We start from the raw sequence: 22,585 nt of genomic DNA, 5'->3' as shown, positions 1-22,585 counted from the left end.
TCAGCAAATATATACTCATGGCCAATGAACACATGAAAAGATGCTTGGCACTATTTGCTAGTAGAGAAATGCAGATCAAAGCCACAATGAGTTCTGACTTCATACCCACTAGGGGAGCTATAATTTAAAAGAAAGACAGTAACAAATGCTGGTGAGGAAGGGAAGATATTGAAACTCTCATAATTGCTGTTGGGAATGTAAAATGATACAGCTGTTTTGGAAAAAAATACTGTCAGTTCCTCAAAATGTTAAAGATGGAGTTATTATAAGACTGAACAATTTCTCTCCTCGGTATATGTACCTAGAGAAATGAAAATATGTGTCCACACAAAAATTTACATATGAATATTCATAGCAGCATTATTTGTAATAGCCAAATAGTAGAAACAACCCAAATGTCCATCAGCTGATGAATAGATCAACAAATGTGGTATATCCATACAGTGAAATATTACTCATCAATGAAAAGGAATAAAATACTCATACCTGCTACAACATGAAGGAACCTTGAAAATATCATACTAAATGAAAGAAGCCAGACACAAAAGACCACATGTTGTACAATTCCACTGTTAGGAAATCTCCAAAGTAGGAATCTCTATGGAGACAGAAAATAGACTAGTAGTTGCCTAGGCTGAGATGTTGGGGAGAAACAGAGAGGGACTGCTAATAGATATAAAAGGGTATTGTTTTGGAGGGATGTAAAGGTGGAGGATGGTGAAAATACTCTGAAATTGATTGTGGTGATGGTTGCACAAGTCTGTGAATATACTAAAAGACGCAGAATTTTAAACTGTAATTGAGTCTGTTGCACGGCATATGCATTATATCTTAATAAGGTTGTTTTAAAAATTAACATTTTGGGAAAAAATTGAATCCCAAAGATAAGAGTGATTACCTTTAAATTATACATTTATACCAGAGAATTAGTTATATGTAAATTTAAGGTGAAGATAATTTGGAGAATTCAATGAAATCTCTATTAAATTTTATTGAATTCTGTGTTTTGAGTGTATTGGGATTTGTTACTTTTTTCTTCAAACTTTATTTTTTAAAAGACTTTAAAAAGTGAAAATAATCCAAACAACACAATAAAGCATTCACTGTTACTTTACCTCCCAGGATATTTAAGGGTTGGATTCATTGGACTTATATTTTGTTACCATAACAAATGTATTTGTTGTTCCAGAGATTTCTGCATATTTTGAAACTGGCTCCTCGATGACCTATAATTTTCAAGAACATCACATCTTAAGTGAAAACTCCAGCGCCCTTGCTTCTTCATTACATAGGGATGCGACCTTGACCAGGGAAATGATCACACTGAGCTTCCGAACCACACGAACTCCGAGCTTATTGCTGTATGTGAGCTCTTTCTATGAGGAATACCTTTCAATTATCCTCGCCAACAATGGTGAATATCTTTTGTGTAAAGAAAAGAAAAACAACCCTGAATTAGAAAAAATAGGACTGTAATGATGCAGGTCTTCTCAGCATTCAAGCTGCAAGAAAAGAAAATTGCCTGCCCTCCACATCTTTTGATTTTTCAGTACTATCCGTAATGATTATCGTAACAGCTAGCATTTCAAGATTAAATTAGGATGTTTTCTCCCATTACAAATTTGATAATTTTACAGATTTGATATAAAATTATACATCTTATTATTGATAGCGTGTCTTTATTACTGCATGATGATCATCAAATTGTGATGATTTCAAATATGATATCTGGATATATGACATATATCCCTGCTAATTCTAAGCAAACTAGGGGAGTATTAATGTAGTTGTTATAGTAAAACTACATAGAAGCCAATTTCCATAAGCAACAGAGAAATACAATTGCTCTTTATCCCATCAGTGGTTGAGAAACTAGTTATATCATTTTTATATAAGAGGAAGAGCGAAGTGGCAGTCTCTCAAACAGTGGCAACTGGGGCATTGCACGGCTTTCACAATGGAACAGGAAGCCCAAGCTTTAAGTTTGTGTTAGGTAGTGAGCCAGCACAAAAATTTAATTTCTTGAAAAACCTATAAAATCTCTGACTAACAGGATCTTTGTATAAGCCATAAAAGAGTTATGAGTAAGAGGGGGTGCATCTATGTGGGAATGCAGTGTGTGTGTTAGAAGATGCGGATACTATAGAAACCTTGTCTCCTGGCAAAAACTTTTCTCTTTCTCATTTTTGGATTATGGCAAAAGACTTTAGAAGAAAATTCTGGCTCTAAAAATAATTTTTAATTATGCAAGTCAGTAACATATTAAAATAAGCCTTATTCAAAGAACTTACAATTATATAAACTGAATGTTGATACAATATTGCATGGAGTTTCATTTCATCGAATAAGTATCATAGTCATAATGAATTTAGATGTGAGTTCAGAGATTTCATATGTGTAATTTAAACCTTTTCATTTAAGCAAAGTTTGGGAAGACCGCTTATTAGTGATGCATTTGGTCTTGACTTTTAGAATAGTATAGTTGGACTCAGAGTTTGGTGCTGGAATAGCACTTAAGAATCACTATCCAGGAAAGATGACTATTGAGTGCATCCAAATCTATGCTAAATAGATTCAAAAGTGCCTTAAGTAAAAAATAATAAAAGTGCTCTAGAATCTGCAGTAAGAGTTTTGTAAAATATTTTAATTTTAAATGTCATTTGTTTTTTCTCTGTAGGAAGTTTTCAGATTAGGTACAAACTAGACAGACATCAAGATCCTGACGCATTTAATTTTGATTTTAAAAACATGGCTGATGGGCACCTTCACCAGGTGAAGATTAGCAGAGAAGAAGCAGTGGTCATGGTAGAGGTAATGCAGCAACATCAAAGTCAAAATAACCACATTATGATTATGATTCTGAGAAAGAGTAACCTAATGCAAAAATGTGATAATAACTATTAATAAAACAACCACCCATTCAGTATTGCTCTTCCACAAGTCAAGGATGAGAAATCAAATGCAGCCAGGACTAGGGGAAGGAGAGGTGGTTGTTTATTTTGCTTTGTTTTGTTTGTTTAGCCATGTAATTCTGTCAAAGTTATTGTTAATATTTTACCATTTAAAATACCAAAATGTTCTTATATGTCTACTTTACTCAGTAGGGAAATGTTCCCTAGTTTATCACGGTGACTATTGATGGAATCCGTTAACCGATATTTCAGTGGGAACCTGCCCCGTTCAGATTATAAAGCAACATATACTACCCCAATTCAGACACAAGTAAAAAAGTACACAAGATATTCATTAATGTGGGAATATACAAGAAAATAAACCTGAGTAAGAACAGAGAAAGTAAATTACACATTGTCACTGGCATTTGAAGGAGAATGTACTTTAAATCTGTACATAGAACAGCAATTCTTGGCTTTATGTTTCAGGTTTTCTCCATAGAATAAGAAGTTTTTAAGTTTAAAGCAGTTTATTCCATCTTTTTTGTGGATTCTGCCAATTACAGATTCTTCCATTATGAAGAAGAGTAAAGCGGGGAAGGGAGTAGACAGTGGGTGGAGTGGTAGCTGATGGCATCCTAGGAACTCTCATAAGATAGCTTCCCCGTCTAAATGATTAATTGTTCGAAGGTGGTTTCTTGATCCTTTCTAGGGGCACTTACAAGTGATTGATTTTTATCTTTTTTTCCCTGTTCTCCTTTTGCTTCCTTATCATTAAAATTACACTTCCTTTTCATGTTTGCTTCTCATGGGACATCTAACAGGTTAACCAGAGTGCAAAGAAACAAGTCATCTTGTCCTCGGGTACAGAATTCAACGCTGTCAAATCCCTCATATTGGGAATGGTTTTAGGTAAGTGGAAGAAAGAGCTTTTCCCCCAAAAACATCAGATCCTAAGTGTCCTGTCACAGACTCTAAAAGCATTCATCATGCTGAAAGAAGCCCCTTGTCTTACTTGAATAATAATTTCCCAGTGAGTGACAATCAAGATGCAAACGGTACTCCTGCCTGAGTGTACCTGTAATCACGAGTAAGTGCTGCTGCGAGACGTGCGAGGGTGTTCCTGGCAAAATACTTCCACACTGAACCTCTCACTTGGCAATCATGCATAATGGATCACGGTATTTTTATAACACTTCTTGAAAAGTGAAATGTTATCAAAGCAGATACAAAGTTCACAGATTATGCGTTAATCAGCATCAACTCCAGAGACCTCTATTCAATGATAAAACTATGTTTGAGTTGAAGACAAGAGGAAAAAAATGTTTATTTTCTTTCAGCAGATGAATACAGTTGTCAACTGTCCTGAGTCCGACTTTGCCTGTTGTTTCTGTCCTCTATGACGCTAGTATCTAACAGGAGAGGGGAGGAATGTTCATAAATACCTATTACACCCGGTAGAATGTTACAATAATTGCCTATCATACTGACAGGGAAGCATCTTTAAAAGCACAGCTTAGCTTTAAACTTAATAACATAGTAACTGAGGAAAACAATCTTTTTAAAAGATTATGTAAATCAAGAAAACAAAATATACTATATGTAATATGAAGAGGATCAAAATAGAATAATAATATTCATTATATACATTTTTGTTTTCCTTTAAATAAATAAGTACGTGGAGTTGAAGATGTGTTACTGTTTTTATTTGAGGACAGTATATTAAAAGGCATGTAACTTATGGTATAAAAAACAAGTTAAAATTCAGCAATGAAGTATATAGTCAGAAAGTTATAAATATTTATTTTGCCTGTGCCTAGAAGTAGAGATAATAATCAAATGTGAACTAAAATAAAATCTTAAGTCCCCGAGATGACTGAATGGACCCCCTCTCAGCCAAAGGGGCCCCAGAAGTACCCTAAAGCTGAGTTGCTGGCCATGAGAAGGGAGGTGAGACATGTCCCCTTTCCTTCTTGGAGATATCCTTTGTAACTCTGTAAAAAGCCTAAGGCTATGCAAGACAAAGCTTAAACCACATCTGTAGGTCATGAATTTACTTAATAGATCACTTGAGTCTCAGTATATGTCTGGTGGCTTGTTTCTCTGATTAACAGACTTCCTTATCTTAAAACATTCCAAGCCTTTAGACAAAGCTTCAGCTCTTTAACCTATTACAAATCAAAGAATCTTTAAACCCACCTATAACCTGTAATTCCCCCACCCCCCACTTTGAGATGTCCCGCCTTTTCAGGCCAAACCAATGTACGCCTTCCATTTTCTGATCTGTGATGTTATGTGTAATTCCTGTCTCCTTGAAATGTAGAAAACCAAACTGTAACCCAACCACAGAAAGTCCACTTGCTCAAGGCTTCTTGGGTGTGGCTCTCCAGACCATGGCTGCACATATTTGACTCAAAATAAACCTCTTTAAATTATTTTACAGAGTTTGGGTTCTTTTCCATTGACACAAAAATGAATAAAACAATTCATGTTCTGAATAGCCAATTTTTGTCTGCTTTCAGATCATTTAATAATTAAACCACGACTACAATTTTATATTTAAGTTTGGAGTTGTATAAGAAGTGCTTTTTTAACTTATGGTAAATAGACCGACAAGTTGACTAATAGTGAAGCCACTAATTTTCCAGAGAAAGTTACCCAAAACACTCTCTGCTAAGTTATCAGTATATTTCTCATGAGTCCCTGTGAATCATTGATCCGTCTATTTGTTCAGAAATATTTGGTGAGCAATGACTATGAATAATTTATTAAGCATTGAGAAAGCCTCTGAACAAGAGAGACACAACACCCATCCTCACATGTAACAAAAATTCACATGTTAATAGGGAACATAGGCTAGCATGTGATCAATTCTAATAAAATAATGCTCATATCCAATCTAATTTATTAATATATACCTTAACATGCCTTTGAAAAAATGGCCCAGCATCCATCATAATTAAGATGCTGTTATTATCTTGCCATTTGAGTAGTCTTACTTAATGAAGACCATTCAGATTGGTTATCACAAGATCAATTCAGAGTAAACCTATTTAAATGTAAACTCTTTAGATGTCTAATTTTCTACATAGCTTTGAATTTTATCTGAGATGTAGTCTTAAAGAATGTGAACACTTAAAATACTGTAATCCAGTAAATGTAAACTATCATTTTGTAAATGGCCCCTATATAACCCTCTCCCTTAACTAACTACTTGACCTTTTGAGATGTTTCCCAGAAATGACTGATGTTCTGCAAGACAAAGGACTTGAGATTCCAAAGGCCCCAGAACAAGGTTCTTTTCGCCAAGAATCATCATCCTTCACGAGCTTTCCCAATGTACATAGCCCCTGTGAGACACACTAGGACCTGCCCCAAGGCACATGGTCCCTCCTTTCAAAGCCCATGGTCTCCCTTAGTCTGGGAGATGGATTTGAGGCAACTTCTCCTGTTCTCCTGGCTGGATGTCTGTTGTATTAAAATTTCATTTCTTCCTTGGCAATCCTCGTTGTCTCTATAATTAGATTTTTGTGTGACAATCAATTGGACCTAGACCGAACCCCCTTGCAGTTTTGACAACAAATTTTGGTTAAGTTTTATTTCTCCAACTACTTTGGTACTATTGGTATTCTTTTGATTTTGCTGTGTGTGTTTTTAAATACTAACTTAAAAAAATAATATATATATATATATATATATATATAAAACAAAACAAAGTGCAGAAGCTGCAGAATGTGTCTTTTTGACTGCTCCCAGAAGATTAAAAAAATAGCCTGTAGATAGTTATATACTAATGCAGCTGTGCTTTTAAACCTTAGGAGGTTTACATTCTGGGTAGAAGAAAATGCATTGCAGGATTGTATTTCAAACAGAGCTCTATATATGTGATAATGCCAAATAGTTTTCGTAATTAAATATTTCTGGACATTGCCTTTTGAGTTCTGTGAGGAAATGTCACATAAGACATATAATTTTAACACTTAAAACTCAATTGACCTACATATTTTATATTACTTTTATGGTATAGTATTTGTCTCATTTAGAAGGGATGTTACATGTTAGGTCTGGGATTTGGATTTTACCTGACTTACAAGTAATAAGTTACACAAGACTATAACTGTTTTGTGAATGCTGGTAGATGACATAAGACTCCTGGTACAGAAACAAAGGACTCTATTACTCATGGAACAGCAGGCCTCATGAGCATCAGCATGTTTGCATTGCATCCCTTTGGCCCTCAAGTCTTAGGGGAAAATGATAGAGGCCCAGATGAATGCTGCACCTACAGTGAGTTTGCATTGCAGCTGAATGAGGAACACTGAGCTTGGGGAATCCACCGATTTTATAGCAAGTGGTAAACAAGCCTATGCTTTGTCCTGGAGGGAGACAAGACCTCATTCCTCAGGGCTGCTTCCTCCAAATACAGCCTTGAGAAATGGCCTGAGCAAAGCACTAGCAGAGTCTTGCATTTCTTGGCAAACCTAGTAAAACAGGCAAACACTCAGAGCCAGTGGTGGGTTGCCTCTCTCAACATTATGAAACAAAAACACACAAAAAGTCTAAAAAAATCAAGAAGATAGAAATTTTGCAGATTTTTTTCAAGGAAGATCAACAATTGATCATCTTTACCTGTAAAATGAGGAAGCTGGACTAAATTATTTCTATGATTCCCTTTAGTAGAAAATTCTAAGATTTTCTAACTTAATCCATTAACCAGGAGTCAGTGGGGATCGCCAGTGTCTTAAGGTCTTTGAAACTATAAGTCAGCCAGACCAATGCCATCCAATAGAATTTTCTGTGATGCTGAAATATGTTGGTGTCCTGTATGGTATTCCCTAGACACACTTGAAACAAGTGTGTTTATAAGTGCTGGAAATGTGGCTAGTGCAACTGAGAGACTGAATTTGTTATTTTTTAAAATTTTAGTTGATTTGAATTTCAGTGGTCACATGTAGCAATGTTTACCATATCATACAAGTGTAGATTGTCCACTTATCTAGTCATTTCCTTCTTTAGTTCAACCAAGCGGTACTCTTCTGTGAGGTCAGATGTCTGTCTATTTGGCATGACTTTAGTGGGCTGAGAAGGCAGCCCTACCTCAAATATTCTTTCTTCTACAACTTCAAGTGCTAATGTTTCAAATTCCATATTGGAGACCCATTCCCTTGGCCTAATGCCTTGCCTTCTGCTAAAATACGCATACCCCTAAGAGTGTTCACAAAAACCATAACTGGGGATTTACGCAAAAGTAAATTTACTCAGGAGCAGGCTTTGAAGGAAGAGAAGAGAGATTTTGAAGGGGCCTGGATGCAGGACCACACAGGTGGAGAAAGCACAGGAAGGGAGGCCAGATGGGTCAACATACAATTTTGATTAGAGCTAATAAGCTAAGAGGAGCAAAAGTGAAGGACTTTGACAGTGTTGCCATGTCAAGGTAACAGGGGAGTCATATAGACACAAAGGTCAACACAGTAGGAATTGAGTTTTACTAAAAATGTGTTCTATGATAATTGCTAGCAGTGCTGGTTAAAAGCTGGGAGTACAGAATTGCCCTTAAATCATCAATGTTTTTATTCAACGTTTTTAAGAGTTAATCTCCCCTAAAATTATGACTCTTTAAAATACAACTATTTAATGTAAAGTCATCTTGCATTGTGTCAAAGCAAAAAATACTCTGACACCTGTTAAAACGGTAAGGCAGACTTTATTCAGGACTATCACAATAGGTGTAGAAACTACTGGAATGGGATTTTGCAGTAGGGGAGAGAGATTGGGCTCAACTTCAAATACAACCAGGAAAAGTGGGGATTTATAGCCAAGGAGCAGAATAGCTGGGGCAGGGGAGTCAGTGGGTGGAAAATTACTAAGAGGGTACAGTAATTCTTGCTAAACTGACCTGACAGGATTCTTGGTGAAGCCAGGCCAGGGTGACCAGACATGGCAGGGAAGAAGGGGAGATGGTGAGGGCTGAGAAGGGTGATCAGATACTGAGGGTGGGGGATTCACTTGGCAGGATTCTTGCTAAACTGGGCAATGCAAAGACCAAAGGCCAGGGATAGCTGAGCTAAAGTTGGGTCAAGGGGAGAATCTTTGTCAATCCTGTCAAAGTTCTTTCTTAGAAAAAAAAGTCAATTATATAAATATTCTTGAAATAGAATAAACATAAGAGAACAAAAGCAAATGAAGGAAAATTGTAATTCTAGTCAGGAATTAAATGTATTAGAGTAAAACCAAAGAAAGGAATGTAAAAAGGGAAAATTGAGAGAAGAAAAATAAAAACTTTCCAAGCCTCCCCTTTGGGGAAGAATTGTTGTGGGGGACCCCACTGGGGGAGGGAGGGAACCCATCAAGTGGGAGCGGGGTGAATGAGGGAGTGTTGGGAGATGGGTGAATGGCCTTGTGGGAAATGACCATGTTTTCAAATAATGGTGTAAAAGAATGCTTTTCATTGCCCATGCTAGGGAGGTTGAGCTCTCAAAGTCACAAAGGGAAAAAGGGGAAAAAAGAAGGAAACTGGTTAAACCAGTAAAATAAAGAAAAGGAGATGAAACACCCATGTAAAATAAATATTATAAGATAAAAAGAATAAAATCGATACAGCAGTTGCTACTCTAAATGTGAATGGACAAAATTCTGTCATACTAGGTTTAAGAAAAAAACAGTTAAATGCACTTACAATATTGAAAAAGAAGGAGTATGCCAAGAACTAGCAGTTAACAGCCGACAAATTTAAGAAATGCAATATTACTATCAGAGAAGATCAAATTTAAGATTAGAACATAATCTAATCTTAAGATAAAGAGGGACATTATCTGGTGATAAAAGGTACAATTTCTTAAGACAGTGTAAGTCATAAATCCATATATATCATGCAAAATAGCACATAATAAGCCAAAACAATTAGAAAGGATTTCCAGAGCTCTGTCTTCATCTCCAGGAGTCACTTTGCTGTAATTCCCTGGATTATTGGCTAAAATTAAACGGCAGAGGGTTTCCTTTTTTTTTTTTTTTTAATTTCAGGATATTACGCGGTTACATGTTATGACTTTGCCGCACCCAACGCTCACCTCGTCCCTTAGTTGTGAGTTTACCCACCCCCAACCCCGACACTGCTTTCCAAGGAAGCTGTTACTTGCAGAGAGCCAGCAGTCTGCATTTGAAGCAACCACGCTGGAAACCTGCCTCTCATAACCCTGGCAATGGAAACAGTTGCCAGCAGCTAAAGGTCTGGCTGTCCTCTCCTAGGGATGAAAGGACAAAGGACTGCCAGGGGCTTTCCAGTTGGTCACTGCCGTGCCAGTACCGGCGTCCCTGCGTCCCCGTCCTTTCCCCTGTGCCCTAACGGTGTGTCCCGCTTCTCTTGCCCGCAGAGCCCCCCGGCGCGGACCCGGACACGCGGCGGGCAGCAGCGCGCGGCTTCACCGGCTGCCTCTCGGCGGTGCGCTTCGGCCGCGCCGCTCCCCTGAAGGCGGCGCTGCGCCCGGGCGGCCCCGCCAGGGTCACCGTCCGCGGCCACGTGGTCGCCGCGTCCCGCTGCGCGGCGGAGGCGGGGTCCGGCTCCCCGGCGCGGGAACTGGCTCCCTGGCTCGCGGGGGGCGCAGGTGCGTGGCCCCGGCTGCCCTGGCGCGGTCGCACAATGCGCGTCTTTCAAATGCTTGTGAATTTCTCAAAAGTCTTTTCTCGCCTCCATCATTAATTTTTCTTTTTTTTGCCATGTGTTTCTTTTTAATTTTGATATGTGCGTATATTGTGGAAGGAGTGAATCAAGGTAACAAACATGCCGTTCCCCCCTTTTCTATTGTAGGCCGTTCTGGACCAACAGACGAGGGAGAGCCCTTACCTAACGCAGACGGAAATGACTCTGCAGTCATCGGAGGTAAAAAGGCCTTGAATGAGCTCGTCCAGGGCATTAGCACCACTTTGACAGTGGGGAGGTAGTTAGCATAACAGGAAAATATACCAAAGCATCAGCACTCAATGCTGACGTCAGAGGGGTGCTATATATTGTCTTGGATTTCTGAGGTATTGTTTACTGATTTTATCTTCCCTGGAAATACTTAGTAAGAATTTTACTGAAACATAATTTTTAAAGAACAGTTACAAAACTGATAATGAAAAGTTTTAAATTTGAAAATAGCTGTATTCCCTAGGACTTATGAGATATCTGTAAAGGAAATAAATGGCTCTTTGGACAGAGCTACAAGTAATTATGTCAAAGCAGTGAAAACTTGAGCTGAGCTAATTATCTGAGCACATACTTTATGATACTTTTTAAAATGGCAATTTGCATGGTTTAGATGCTTCCCCTGACAGTATTTCACTTATTAAAAATTTTTTAAATACACATAACATTATTTAAAGTGAATTATTTTAAAGTACACAGTTCAGTGGCATTAAGTACATTCACAATGTTGTGCAGCAATAGCTGCTATAAATTTCACTTTTAATCATACTTTAGAAAGAATTAGTCTAATAGGCTGGGTGTTTTGTGGTTATTTTTAATTGAAGAAAAGTAAAATTAAACATCATGATTTACTAAAGTTATATTAAATAAATTATTGGCAATGAAAATGGTGTTTTTTTCTGAAATACAATTTATCCAGAACTAGTGCAAAAAGTAAGCATTTACCTTTCCTCATTAATTAATTAATGAATTACTGAAATGTTTGGTTTTTTATCCTGCATAGTCTCCATAGCACATACAAAAGTAAGCTGTTTTTTTCCTCCAAAATGGTAGAAAACAATTCAGACATGATTAGTTTCTGACTAAATTTCAGTTGAGGATATTAACGTTTCCATTGCTATGTCAATTCTTTTTCAAATCAATAAGGTAGAAATTAAAAATACATGACCTGATGAACAAATATTATATTTAAACAGTTTTCTGTGAGAATCTGGTCAATGATGTATGTCTAAAAGGAATACTTTTGTGTTCAATTTTAAATCCAATCCAATCCTAAACAATCCTGATTTTTTAGAAGAAGACTTCATTGCAATGCAAAAGCACTTTCAGTATGCTCAGCATTTTGAGTAGGTTCACGAGTCCTACAAATATTAGCACAGTGTCAGGGTTAGTGCTGGCCTTCGGAGGGCAAGGGTAATGGGCAAATTGATAACAGAACAAAAGCACTTGTCTTCAGAGTTTTATTGCTTTTGGTCAAATACCACTGGGAAGATGTACTGAGTAAATGTAGGAATGTGATGCTGTTAAACAGTAAGTCTTAGCAGGTTCTGTTCCCTTGAGAAATTCTTACGTGGTTTCTCAAGGGGGAAATGGAAAGAAGCCATGTGTAGAAGGCTTCTCCTGGGCCTTCACAAAGGCAGCTGTTTTCTAATAGTTACTGCCTGAGATATAAATTAATATTTTTGTGAATTATCTTAAATTTATGATGTGGACAGTGAAAGTGTCAGGGAGGAAATATAATTTCTTCTCAACCCTCATAAATTCATAGTTGAGATTAATAAAAGAAAAACAAGCAAGTTTATTAATGTGTGCAGTGCACAGCACGTGGGAGAAACCTCAGGGAAAGGTAACTCAAGGCAGTGGCTTAGAACTCTGGCTTATATAGCATCTTCAACAAAGAACAGTAAATTTGTAGAGAAATGACAGGACAATGGAAAGCAGTTTTAGATTTCTAAAGGCGAGAAACTGTGGGAAGTAAATTTATGGCAAGAAATTGATGGAATAATGTTCATTTACAGATTTCTCTGGTGCCATCTCTGAGCTGATAAGAGTTGTCTGCAATGAAGGAAAATTTACTTCCTGTCCTTAGGTGGAGAAGGAGGAGGATTGGAGGATTGAGGGGGCTCTTCCTCTATTTACTTCTTAATTGCCTCTAGCTCAAAAATATTTATGTCAAAAAAGCTTATTTGGGGTGACATATTTTGGCTTCCTTCAAAAGTTTGTCTTTTTACATATTCATTTGCTTTAGCATAGATTTGACTTTCATTCTTCACTAATGTGATTGCTTCAGTAAGCAGCTTTTGGAGGCACGGCTTCCTCCTTTAGCACTCTGGCTGTGAACTAAAGCCAAATACAATTTATAAAAGCACTGGTACCCAGGCCTGCTACTCATTTATCCAAATTTACTAGTTTCTTGTACAGCAAGGCTTAAGAATCACTGACATAGCTAATAGTGTCAATATTTTAGAACATTGATACCTGGCTCTTTCAAATAATCCACATTCCATATAAATAAACTTAATAAATATGCCTAGAATATTTTTGGCAATAGAGTTCGAGTACATACATGTTGGACAACTGCATTTCAAAAGTATATCATCATAAAAGTATTTTTTAAAGATTTCATTAAAGTGTATCCATTTCATGGTACTAATAGTATCATTTAGTGATTTATGATGGTGCTAAACACTATATACTTCCCACTTGTTAACTGAACGATGCATATGGTGTTAGAGACTTGTATGTGTTTGTGCTGCTCATGGAAAAAAAAACAAAAGTCTGTGAAATAATTTAATAGGTTTATTCTGAGCCAAATATGAGTAACCAATGGCCCAAGAAGCCATATTCAAGAAGCCTTGGGTAAGTGATCCCAAGGAAGTTGTGTTACAGTTTGATTGTATACATTTTAGGGAGACAGGAACTTCAGATAAAATCATAAATCAATACATGGAAGGTATGCATTAGTTTGGCCTGAAAAAGCAAAAAGCAGTAGGGGGCGGGGCTTCGGGTTATAGGTGAGTTCAAAGATTCTTCTATTTGTAATTGGTTAAAATGAAGCTTTGTCTAAAGACTTAGAGTCGGTAGAAAGGAATGCTTGAGTTAAGATAAGGGAATCTATTAATCAGAGAGCAAGCTACAATATACTCGCAGTGATCTGTTAAGCAAATTGATGGCTTGCAGGCATGACTTAACCTTTGCCTTGCATGGCCGTGGGTACCGTTTGCAATAGTCGAAACTCCAAAAGGGAGGGGTTATGAGGAGGTGTGTCTGACTTTCCTTCCCTTCATGTCCAGGAACTCAGTTCTAAGGTTTTTTTGAGGTTCCCTTAGCCAAGAGGGGGTCCGTTTGTTACCAAAAGTTCAGTACTTGTCCCCAAGGCTGAATCGGTGAGAAGGGAGAATGAGGACAAATGGTTTGAGGAAAAGGAAAGAGAAGTTTGTTGCTCTTTTTCAGACCTTTACCTCTGTTACATGTTCAGTCAGTGGGAGGTTTAGGATTTTTAGTTTATGGTGCTTTTAAATCTGAAGGTGTTAGCTGAAATCCAATTACCATGTGCCTTTAGGAAAAAAGCCTAAGACGGCCATATCTAAAAGTTGTAGTAATTCTGAAAAATATAAAATATTATAAAACCACTTGGCCTTAAAATTCCTGAGTTTTGATGTTTCCAATTTATGGTATAATAGTTGGTTGTTTTATTTTAACCTAACTTATTAAGCAATGATGTCTGTGTAAGGGCCACAGGAAAACTTCCCCTTTTCCCTCAGAAGGTTCACTGAAAAATCAACTCACAAAAGGAGATGAGTAAGAGAAAAGGCATACAAATTTACTAGCGTGCACGTGGGGGAGAACCACAGAGCGACTGCCTCCCCAGTGGGGTTCAGAAGCGTATATACCATCTCCGGGTTACAGAAAGAATAGGGGCTTGGATGCTGGCAAAACAGGCTGTAGGAGGCTGGAGAAGAGGCTTGTTAGGTAAATGAAACCTCACAGGTAGCAGCGCTCAGAGAAAAGAGATGGTAAATGTTTCTTTCAGATCTTTAAAGGCATCAGGCTCTCAGTTAATATTTCCTAGATCCAGCAAAGGGAAGAGCTCTGAGAAAGCCTGGCTGCATCAATGCAGATTTTCTCTAAAGATGCAAATCTCCCCCACAAAAGACAGCTTTGTGGGGCTCCTTCTGCTTGCAGGCCTTCTGAACAGCCATCTCAAAATATGTGGCAGAAGTATATTTTGGAGTAAAACATTTTTAGTCCCTTCATCTGCAAAGCCTCTGCTTGGAACAAAAATCACCATTTATATTTTGACATCATCTTTTTTTTCTTCCTCCCCTAGGTGTCATAGCAGTTGTGATATTTATTTTGCTCTGTATCACTGCCATAGCCGTACGAATTTATCAACAGAGAAAGTTACGCAAAGAAAATGAGTCGAAAATCTCCAAAAAGGAAGAGTGCTAAGATGGCTCTAACAAGTGAGCTTGATGTCCAGAACAGTCAATGAGAGCCAGAGCGTGCCCTGCGATTGGCAGCTGTGGCCAGTCTGTCACAGCGACTGCTTGACTTCCCTGCTTGCCATCGGGGCACACGCGGTGGGCGCACTGCAGTCAGCTGGCTGGGGACAGCACGGCAGCCTCAGAGTGCTCTGGAAGGCCCCTTCCCCCTCAGCGGATCGCATTCCTCCACTCTCAGTTTAGGGACAGTGAACTAGGGATGGCCACTCATCCCTGTCCGGTAGTTCTGCCATCTCAAATGCTCTCTTCCGAAACTGGTTTCGTTTGTGTAAGAATTGTGGGTTTTAGATGAGAAAATGGCCATGAAGCTTTGCTCCTACTTTCTTAAAAAATGTGACAGAACTTTGGTTCAGATGTAAAAGACACAGTTCCACTCTGATGTTTTTTGTTACTTGGAAACTTACCTGGGATCCCTTCTTTGGTCCTCTGCTGGTATTTGTAAAACAGGAAGTGCTCCTTCGTCACCTTCCTTGGCATTTCCGTGTCCTGGGACACAGAGCCACAGGGCCTGCCAACCGAGCAGCCCCGGCTCTCCCTGTCTGATGGTCAGTAGGACGCAGCGGAAACCTGGAAATAATACTGTTATTTTTGGTGTATTGCTTTTTCTAATTGACTGTTTTTAATCATTTTGATAAATTTTAATGTTGAAATCAATATTGAATGTTAGCTATTTAATTTTGTAATGGAACAGAAACTCGATAGGTAACGAAGTGCATCGGGGATGTCAGTACAAGATAGTCTGCCTATTTTTCTTTGTAATTTGCAATTATAGTTTTTGTAAATTGTGATTATGTTTTTAACTAAATATATAACCAGATGTAAAGAGTTACCCTTCATTTATAGTAATACCTGAATGAAACATAATCCTAAACTTATTTCCCCCAAATATCGAGAGATTATGTCAGTTTTTCTTTATTATTCTATATTTGTCTTTTCTAAAGGTTGTTACCAATTTGCCTTTGATTTCCTGTGACTGTATTATGTTGTACACTCGCAGCAGCCCCCAACTCTTTTGGCACCAGGGACTGGTTTCGTGGAAGCGGGTGGGGAGCTGAGTGGCGACGCCGCGATGGGGCGCAAGAGCGGCTGTGAATACGCTCGCTCGCTCGCTCGCCTCCTGTGCAGCCCCGGCTTCCCAAGTTTCATGGAAGACAGTTTTTAATTGTGGAGGGTGGGGAGGTGGAGGAGCTCTGTGGCCTGGTCCCCAGGGGCTGGGGACTGCAGTTGTACAGAGCATCTTTTCAGGGTTTCTTTTTTTAAGGAAAATTAGCATTAGCAGAAGAGCTCCAATTCCTTTTCTAAATTTTGAACTGCTCTAGGCATTGCGTGTTATCCTTTCAGCTAATTGCTTTTAGAATTTAAGCTGAAGACTGCTCACTCTAAGGAAAGACAGCATTTACATGATCTGCTTTAAATCTGCCATTCTAATCACAGCTTTATGAGCATGGGGCCAAATTCTAATAGATTACCCAAAACTGAATATGCGCTGTTAACTGGAACATGTCTCATTAAGGTTTATACACACGCTAAGGTAGCAGAGGAGTGGAATTAACTTTATGGGGACAGTTCCAGGAACTAATATTGACACAGTGGTTATTTGATAATTGCACGGAACCACCATTTGGATTCAATAAGCCAATTATGTAAAAACAATGATGCTACACTCTTCATATTCCAGGTATCAACTGCCTGCCAAGGAGTAATTAGATCAGACTATGTAGTTTGTCCACATCAGGGCAAACTGAAAATATACCAGTTCAGCATTATTATTACATAACTGAATTTCCATCTTCTCATTTGTGTTCTTTTTGAAAGAATGAATATAGATACTCTCTGTCTTAAGTCTGCTCTTAACAAATGATCTCTTCTCAGAATGCTACATGTCTGTTGATGTTTCTTTAAGTGACTGATGAAGGATTTTTGATTTCTACTGTATTACTCTCTTAATATAGCAATATATGAAGGACACATCTTGATGAATGATACATATTTTTGTTTTTTGTTTTTTTCTCAAAGACCTGTCCAGTATGGGGAAGGAGTCAACAAAGATATAGTACCTTTTATTAGTGAATGTAGACATCACATAATCACTAAAACTTTTACAGACACTTATTTTATTCCGCAGAAGATTTTGATAGCTAGAATTTTATAGGGTTATAGAGAATAAAACACTATCACCCGCTGCTCTCTGCACTTTTACAAGGCAGCAAAACAGATGCACCACATTTCACTGATACATCATCTGCTGTGACTCTTCGTGATTTTTTTACTTTATCTGCTTATTTGAAAATAAATTCGTCTTTGAAATAAAATAAGAAAAATATTTTAAGGAAAGTTGTGTAAAATTTAAATTAGGCAATTATGTGGTTTTTTCCTAATTTATATAAAACAAGTACAGATAATGCATTCTGTATATTTGTGCATTACTTGACCCTCTTTGATATATTTTGAGATTATTAAGATTTGTTGACTTTTTTATGATCTGTTTATCGTCTGGTCAGTTTTAAATTGTTAAACACAAAGTGAAAGAAAAAGAGATAAATTTTTACTGATTGTTAGAAGTAAAAATATCCACGAATGTATATATTTAAATTTTTGCCAGAGAGCAACCATGTAACAATCAACCTACTAAAATCTGGATTAAGTACTTTTTATTGGTACAGAGAACTTAGTCACTAAACAGTCTTTAAATACATAGATGCCAGTTGCAAGTAGCACTCTTCTATAAAATAAAAGTATAATGATTTCCCAAATTTGTTTTTCATATTTTAAAAAAGTAACATATAATTAACATTCTTCATTTGAGAATGCTGAAATTTCTGATTCTTAAGAACCTTTGAAATTCTAATATTAAAAATAGAGTGGTTAATATGACATTGAAGACTTATCTCTGTAAAATGGTGGCATTGGCGAATGATATTATCTTGATATTATGATCCAAATTCACCTTAGGAAATCACTCTAAACCTTTTATCATTTCCTATGAGATATCATTTCCTATGAGTTATTTCAAGCACAAACTTAATATATTTTGATAGTAATTAATTCTTATATAAGACCTATTCTACCCCATGATTCTATTACTGTGAAGGATCATAGCAAAGTAAAAATATTTTCATTCAGACTGTCTGACCCTTCATAGTAATAGAAACATGGGGTAGAATAGGTCATGTACATGAGATTTTTTGTTTTACCTCATCCCTCAGTTTATAGATAAAACAAAAACAAGGATGTGAGAGTTGATTTCTTCCAGGGGACAGTGCTAACAAGTTGTCATACTTGGACTAAACTAGCACTTTTCTCTCTTAACTTCACTCTGAAGAGAAGCCCACCCTGCTACCTTCCCAATATTATTTAGCAGACTAAAAAACATATTAGGGTACTTGATATTATGTCTGCCAAGACTGACCAATGGTTCTGGATCTCTGTTCACATCTTCTCTGAAAGAATGTCTAATGGAAAATTGATTTTGATGGTTTTTTTTCTTAAATAAAAGATTACTTTCCTCGTGTATAACTAGAAGGTAAACAAAGGCCCCATTCGCTTAAGTTATTCTGGAATCCATAATATAAGCGACAAAAGGGATTACCGAAATATTCTTCAAGTTGGAGAAGAATGAAATGGACACATTTTAAATCAAAACAGGATTAATGTGTTGTTTAACCTACTACCACATTGGCCAACTTTGGGCAGGAGGAGAATATTCATAAACACTGTTCTAGCAACTAAGTTTAAGGAAAGAACCAGTTTTTTATTAAAAAAACGAATTCAAATAATTATAGAGTTTTTCTATTGGTAAAGACATTAAATATCAACTGCGACTTTTCTCTTCCTTCACGTCGCTCCTAATGGATGCAGCTCAAGCTAAGTCCATTGGTGATGCATCGTGAGAACAGCCACTAATATGGTGCACTTGAGTACTAATGTGGGTAATGTTTAAGAAGGTTAAAGTTGCTATTAGTACGACTAGTAGCAGAATTTATTACGCATTAATCATATTGTTGGGAAAGTAAGCTGAAGAGCTACTCGCTGTAGTAATTTTTTTCAAATTATTGATAACTTAGTTTTTGCCCATAAATTATATTTTTGCATTTTATCGTATCATTATTTATTTTAAAATTTAAGGTTCACAATGTGCCATTTTCTCTGTGAATAAAAATATCTACAATCACAAGACTAACTTAGTTTTTGAAATATGAAAATTTATAGTTTAGCTAGCTTGTGGTGGGACCCAAACATTTAAGAAAGCTCTGAAAATAGAAACTATATGACTGCGTAAGCATTTTGGATGACTAATACCACATTTTAGCTCTTTAAATAAGACAATGAGGGAAAACATACGATTATCTCCATTTCTGAAAATCACACAAAGGCCTTCATAGCTTTGATACAATGTTGCATAGATAATTATTAACAAAGGATTGGAATAGAGGTCCTGACATTTTTAGTGTCTGACTAATTCTACAAGTTGAGTAAGCATAATTAAATTTAAATACATTTTTATTGTTCCAAGTCTTTTTATACACACACACACACACACACACACACACACTTTCTGCTTCATTTCTGGCCAAGATGGAGTAATAGCATATTTACCCTCCTGTATAAAATAACCCCAAACCAGGAAAAATATCTGAAACAATGGTTTTCAATATGCTGGACATCAGGCATAGTAAGTGATTCTTGAAAGATGGCAAACAAATGAGACTTGTGCTATGATTGTCCCAGTCTACAAATTAAGAGAGTTTCTAGACAGCAGTGCAAGGCTGGGGATGCCTAAGGGAAGCCTAGCAGATCTCCGAGCTGAGTGGATGTTCAGTATACCAAGGTGGCTAGAGACTACAGGACAGAGGACCAGAGAGGAAATCGATGCACACAGAGAAAAGTTTGGAGATCTGTAAAGGGTCACCCTTCGGTATGTATCAGAGGACTGGTCAGCACATGTCTGTGAGGAAACTACCTGAGGCAAGGAAAAGACTCATTCAAAAGAATTAGAACAGCACTTATTAGCATTTAAAAAAATATTGACCCCCATAAGGAGTCTTTTAACACATTTTCTTCCCTAATCACCCCTTCATGAAATTTTAATAGCACATATACACCGTGTATCTCCTTAGTACTGTATGTATATCTGTGCTTTACACATAAAGAGTACATATTTTCTCTCTCTCAAAGAACTAATTTTTGCCCTTTAGGGGGCGATATCACTCTCATTAAGAACGCATGAATTAGAAGAACCAGGGTACAGCGTTCACACAGGACCAGGGCTAGGGCTAGCTGCCACCAGGTATACTGGAAATCCTCATAATTAATAGGACATTAGGTAGAATATTCGTAAAGGTCTTGCCTCAGTAGTGGCAAGTCCTAGATTGTACCCTGCTATGGCCCCACTTAACAAATCTTCAAAGACCTGAAAAGCAAATCAACTAGTTCCAAATAACTAACCTGCATCCCTGAACAAAGTTCAAGTGTACTTATAGTAATATAAAAATAACCAATATCCAACAAAGTTAAATTACAATGTCTGGTATTCAATCAAAAATTACCAGGCATGCAAAGAGGCAGAAAAATATGACCTACAATGAAGAGAAAAATAAATTAATCAAAAATGACTCAGAACTTACAAAGATGTTAGAATTACTAACTAAAAGTACTAAAAGTTTTTATAGCTATATTCTATATGTTCAAAAGATTAGAATGTTACATGGATGATACAAAAAAGGTTTAAATCAAACTTCTAGAGATGAAAACTTTAACATAAGAGATAAAAAATACAATGGATGGGATTAATGGCAGATTAGAATTTTTGGAAGACAAGATTAATAAACTTGAAGACAAAAAGCAATAGAAACTATCCAAAATTAAACAGAGAGAAAACAAACAATCAAATAGCCAAAGAATAAACAGAGTAGCAGTGAGCTGTGAGACAATTTCAAATAGCCTAATCTATGCATAACTGGAGTTCCCAAAGGAGAAAAGAGAGTGGACAGACAGTAAAAAATATTTGGAAAAAATAATGAGCATTTTCAATGTTTGATGAAAACTATAAACCCACAGATCCAGGAAGCTCAACAACCTCCAAGCATAAGTAATAGTAAGAAAACTACACCATGACACATTGTAAGCAAATTGCTTAAAACCCAGAGTGATAAAGAGAAAAATTTTAACAACAGCCAGAGGAAAAGATGTGTTTTACACAGAGACTACATGTAAGAATGATAAAATATTTCTTTTTGGAAGCAATGCAAGTGAAAAGGCAGTAGAACAACATCTTTCATATTTGAAGTGAAATATCTTTCAACTGAAAGAAAAAAAAACCTGTCTTCCCTAGATTTCTACACCATGTAAAAGCTTCTTTCAAAAAAAGATTAAATAAAGACATTTTTTAGACATGCAAAGTAAAATAATTTATTACCAGCTGACCTGCACTGTAAGAACAGTTTAAAAGTCTTCCAGGAAGAAGGAAAATGATATCAGATAGAAATATGGATCTACACAAAGGAATGAAGAGCACTGGAAATAGTAACTCCATAAGAAAGTATATTTTTTATTACTTAAATATCTTTAAAAGATAATTAACTGTTTAGAAATAATAGTGATATCATGTGAGGTCTATAACATAAGTAAACTGTTTGACAACAATAGCACAAAAGCCTAGAAGAAATGGAAATACCGTTTGTAAGGTTCTTATACCATATGTGAAGTTGCATAATATCTGCAAAAGTTAACTGTTATGAGTTATCTTTAAGTTATAACATCTGTATACTATAGACCCTAAAGGAAATGCTAGAATAACAAAACAGTAATACCTAATAATAAATAAGTAGATAAAATAGAGTAATACAGATATTTGAAAGTAGACAAAAAGGATGAAAAAAGGAACAAAAACAAGTGAGACAAATAGAAAACAAACAGCAAAATATAAAATAGAAATTTGATAAACTTGATTTTATCAAATTAACAACTGCTCCTTAAAGACATCGTTAAGAGAATTCAAGCCACAAACTGGGTGAAAATATTTGCAACACTATACTTGAACACTATATACTTCTTTTCAGAACACAGTATATAATGAACTCTTACAACACAATAGCTGGAAAGCAAAAAATAATAAAAATAATGGATAAAAGACAAAATGACAACAGGAGCTATACCATTGGACAAAAAGCACAAAAAGCATCCACTAAAATAATTAAGATTAAAAATATTGCCAATACCACATGCTGTTGAGAACATGGAACAATTGTAATTCTCACACATTATTGTTGGAATGTAAAATGCTATGAGGCTACTGGAAAAACAGTTTAAAATTGTTTTATATAATTAAACATACATCTAATCTATGACCCAACAATTGCAATCCTAGGTTTTTTGAAAAGAAATAAAAATTTATGTCCACTATAAGACTTACACGACAATGTTCACAGCATCTTTATATTATCCAAAAATAGTAAAATACCTAAATGACCTTCAGCAAGAAAATGAATTAAAAAATTGTTTTGTAT

The 22,585-nt window shown here is 36.5% G+C and overlaps 1 protein-coding gene across 1 annotated transcript in view; it reads left to right on the top strand.

Annotated features, from left to right (window-relative positions):
* The window catches only part of LOC105816400 (contactin-associated protein-like 3), a 156,860-nt gene extending 141,833 nt beyond the window's left edge, over positions 1–15,027 (top strand). Inside the window, exons 16-21 of the mRNA XM_012651809.1 lie at positions 1,190–1,414; positions 2,678–2,811; positions 3,716–3,803; positions 10,262–10,492; positions 10,696–10,767; positions 14,906–15,027. Coding sequence (XP_012507263.1) covers positions 1,190–1,414; positions 2,678–2,811; positions 3,716–3,803; positions 10,262–10,492; positions 10,696–10,767; positions 14,906–15,027 — 872 coding nt within the window. The remainder of the gene's footprint in view (positions 1–1,189; positions 1,415–2,677; positions 2,812–3,715; positions 3,804–10,261; positions 10,493–10,695; positions 10,768–14,905) is intronic.
* The last annotated feature ends 7,558 nt before the right edge of the window (positions 15,028–22,585 follow it).

Source organism: Propithecus coquereli, unplaced genomic scaffold, assembly GCF_000956105.1.
Source record: "Propithecus coquereli isolate 6110/MARCELLA unplaced genomic scaffold, Pcoq_1.0 Scaffold370, whole genome shotgun sequence".
In the NCBI taxonomy this organism is placed as follows: Eukaryota; Metazoa; Chordata; class Mammalia; order Primates; family Indriidae; genus Propithecus; species Propithecus coquereli.
The sequence above is the reverse complement of the archived record's forward strand: the minus strand, read 5'-3'. Positions and strand labels throughout refer to the sequence as shown.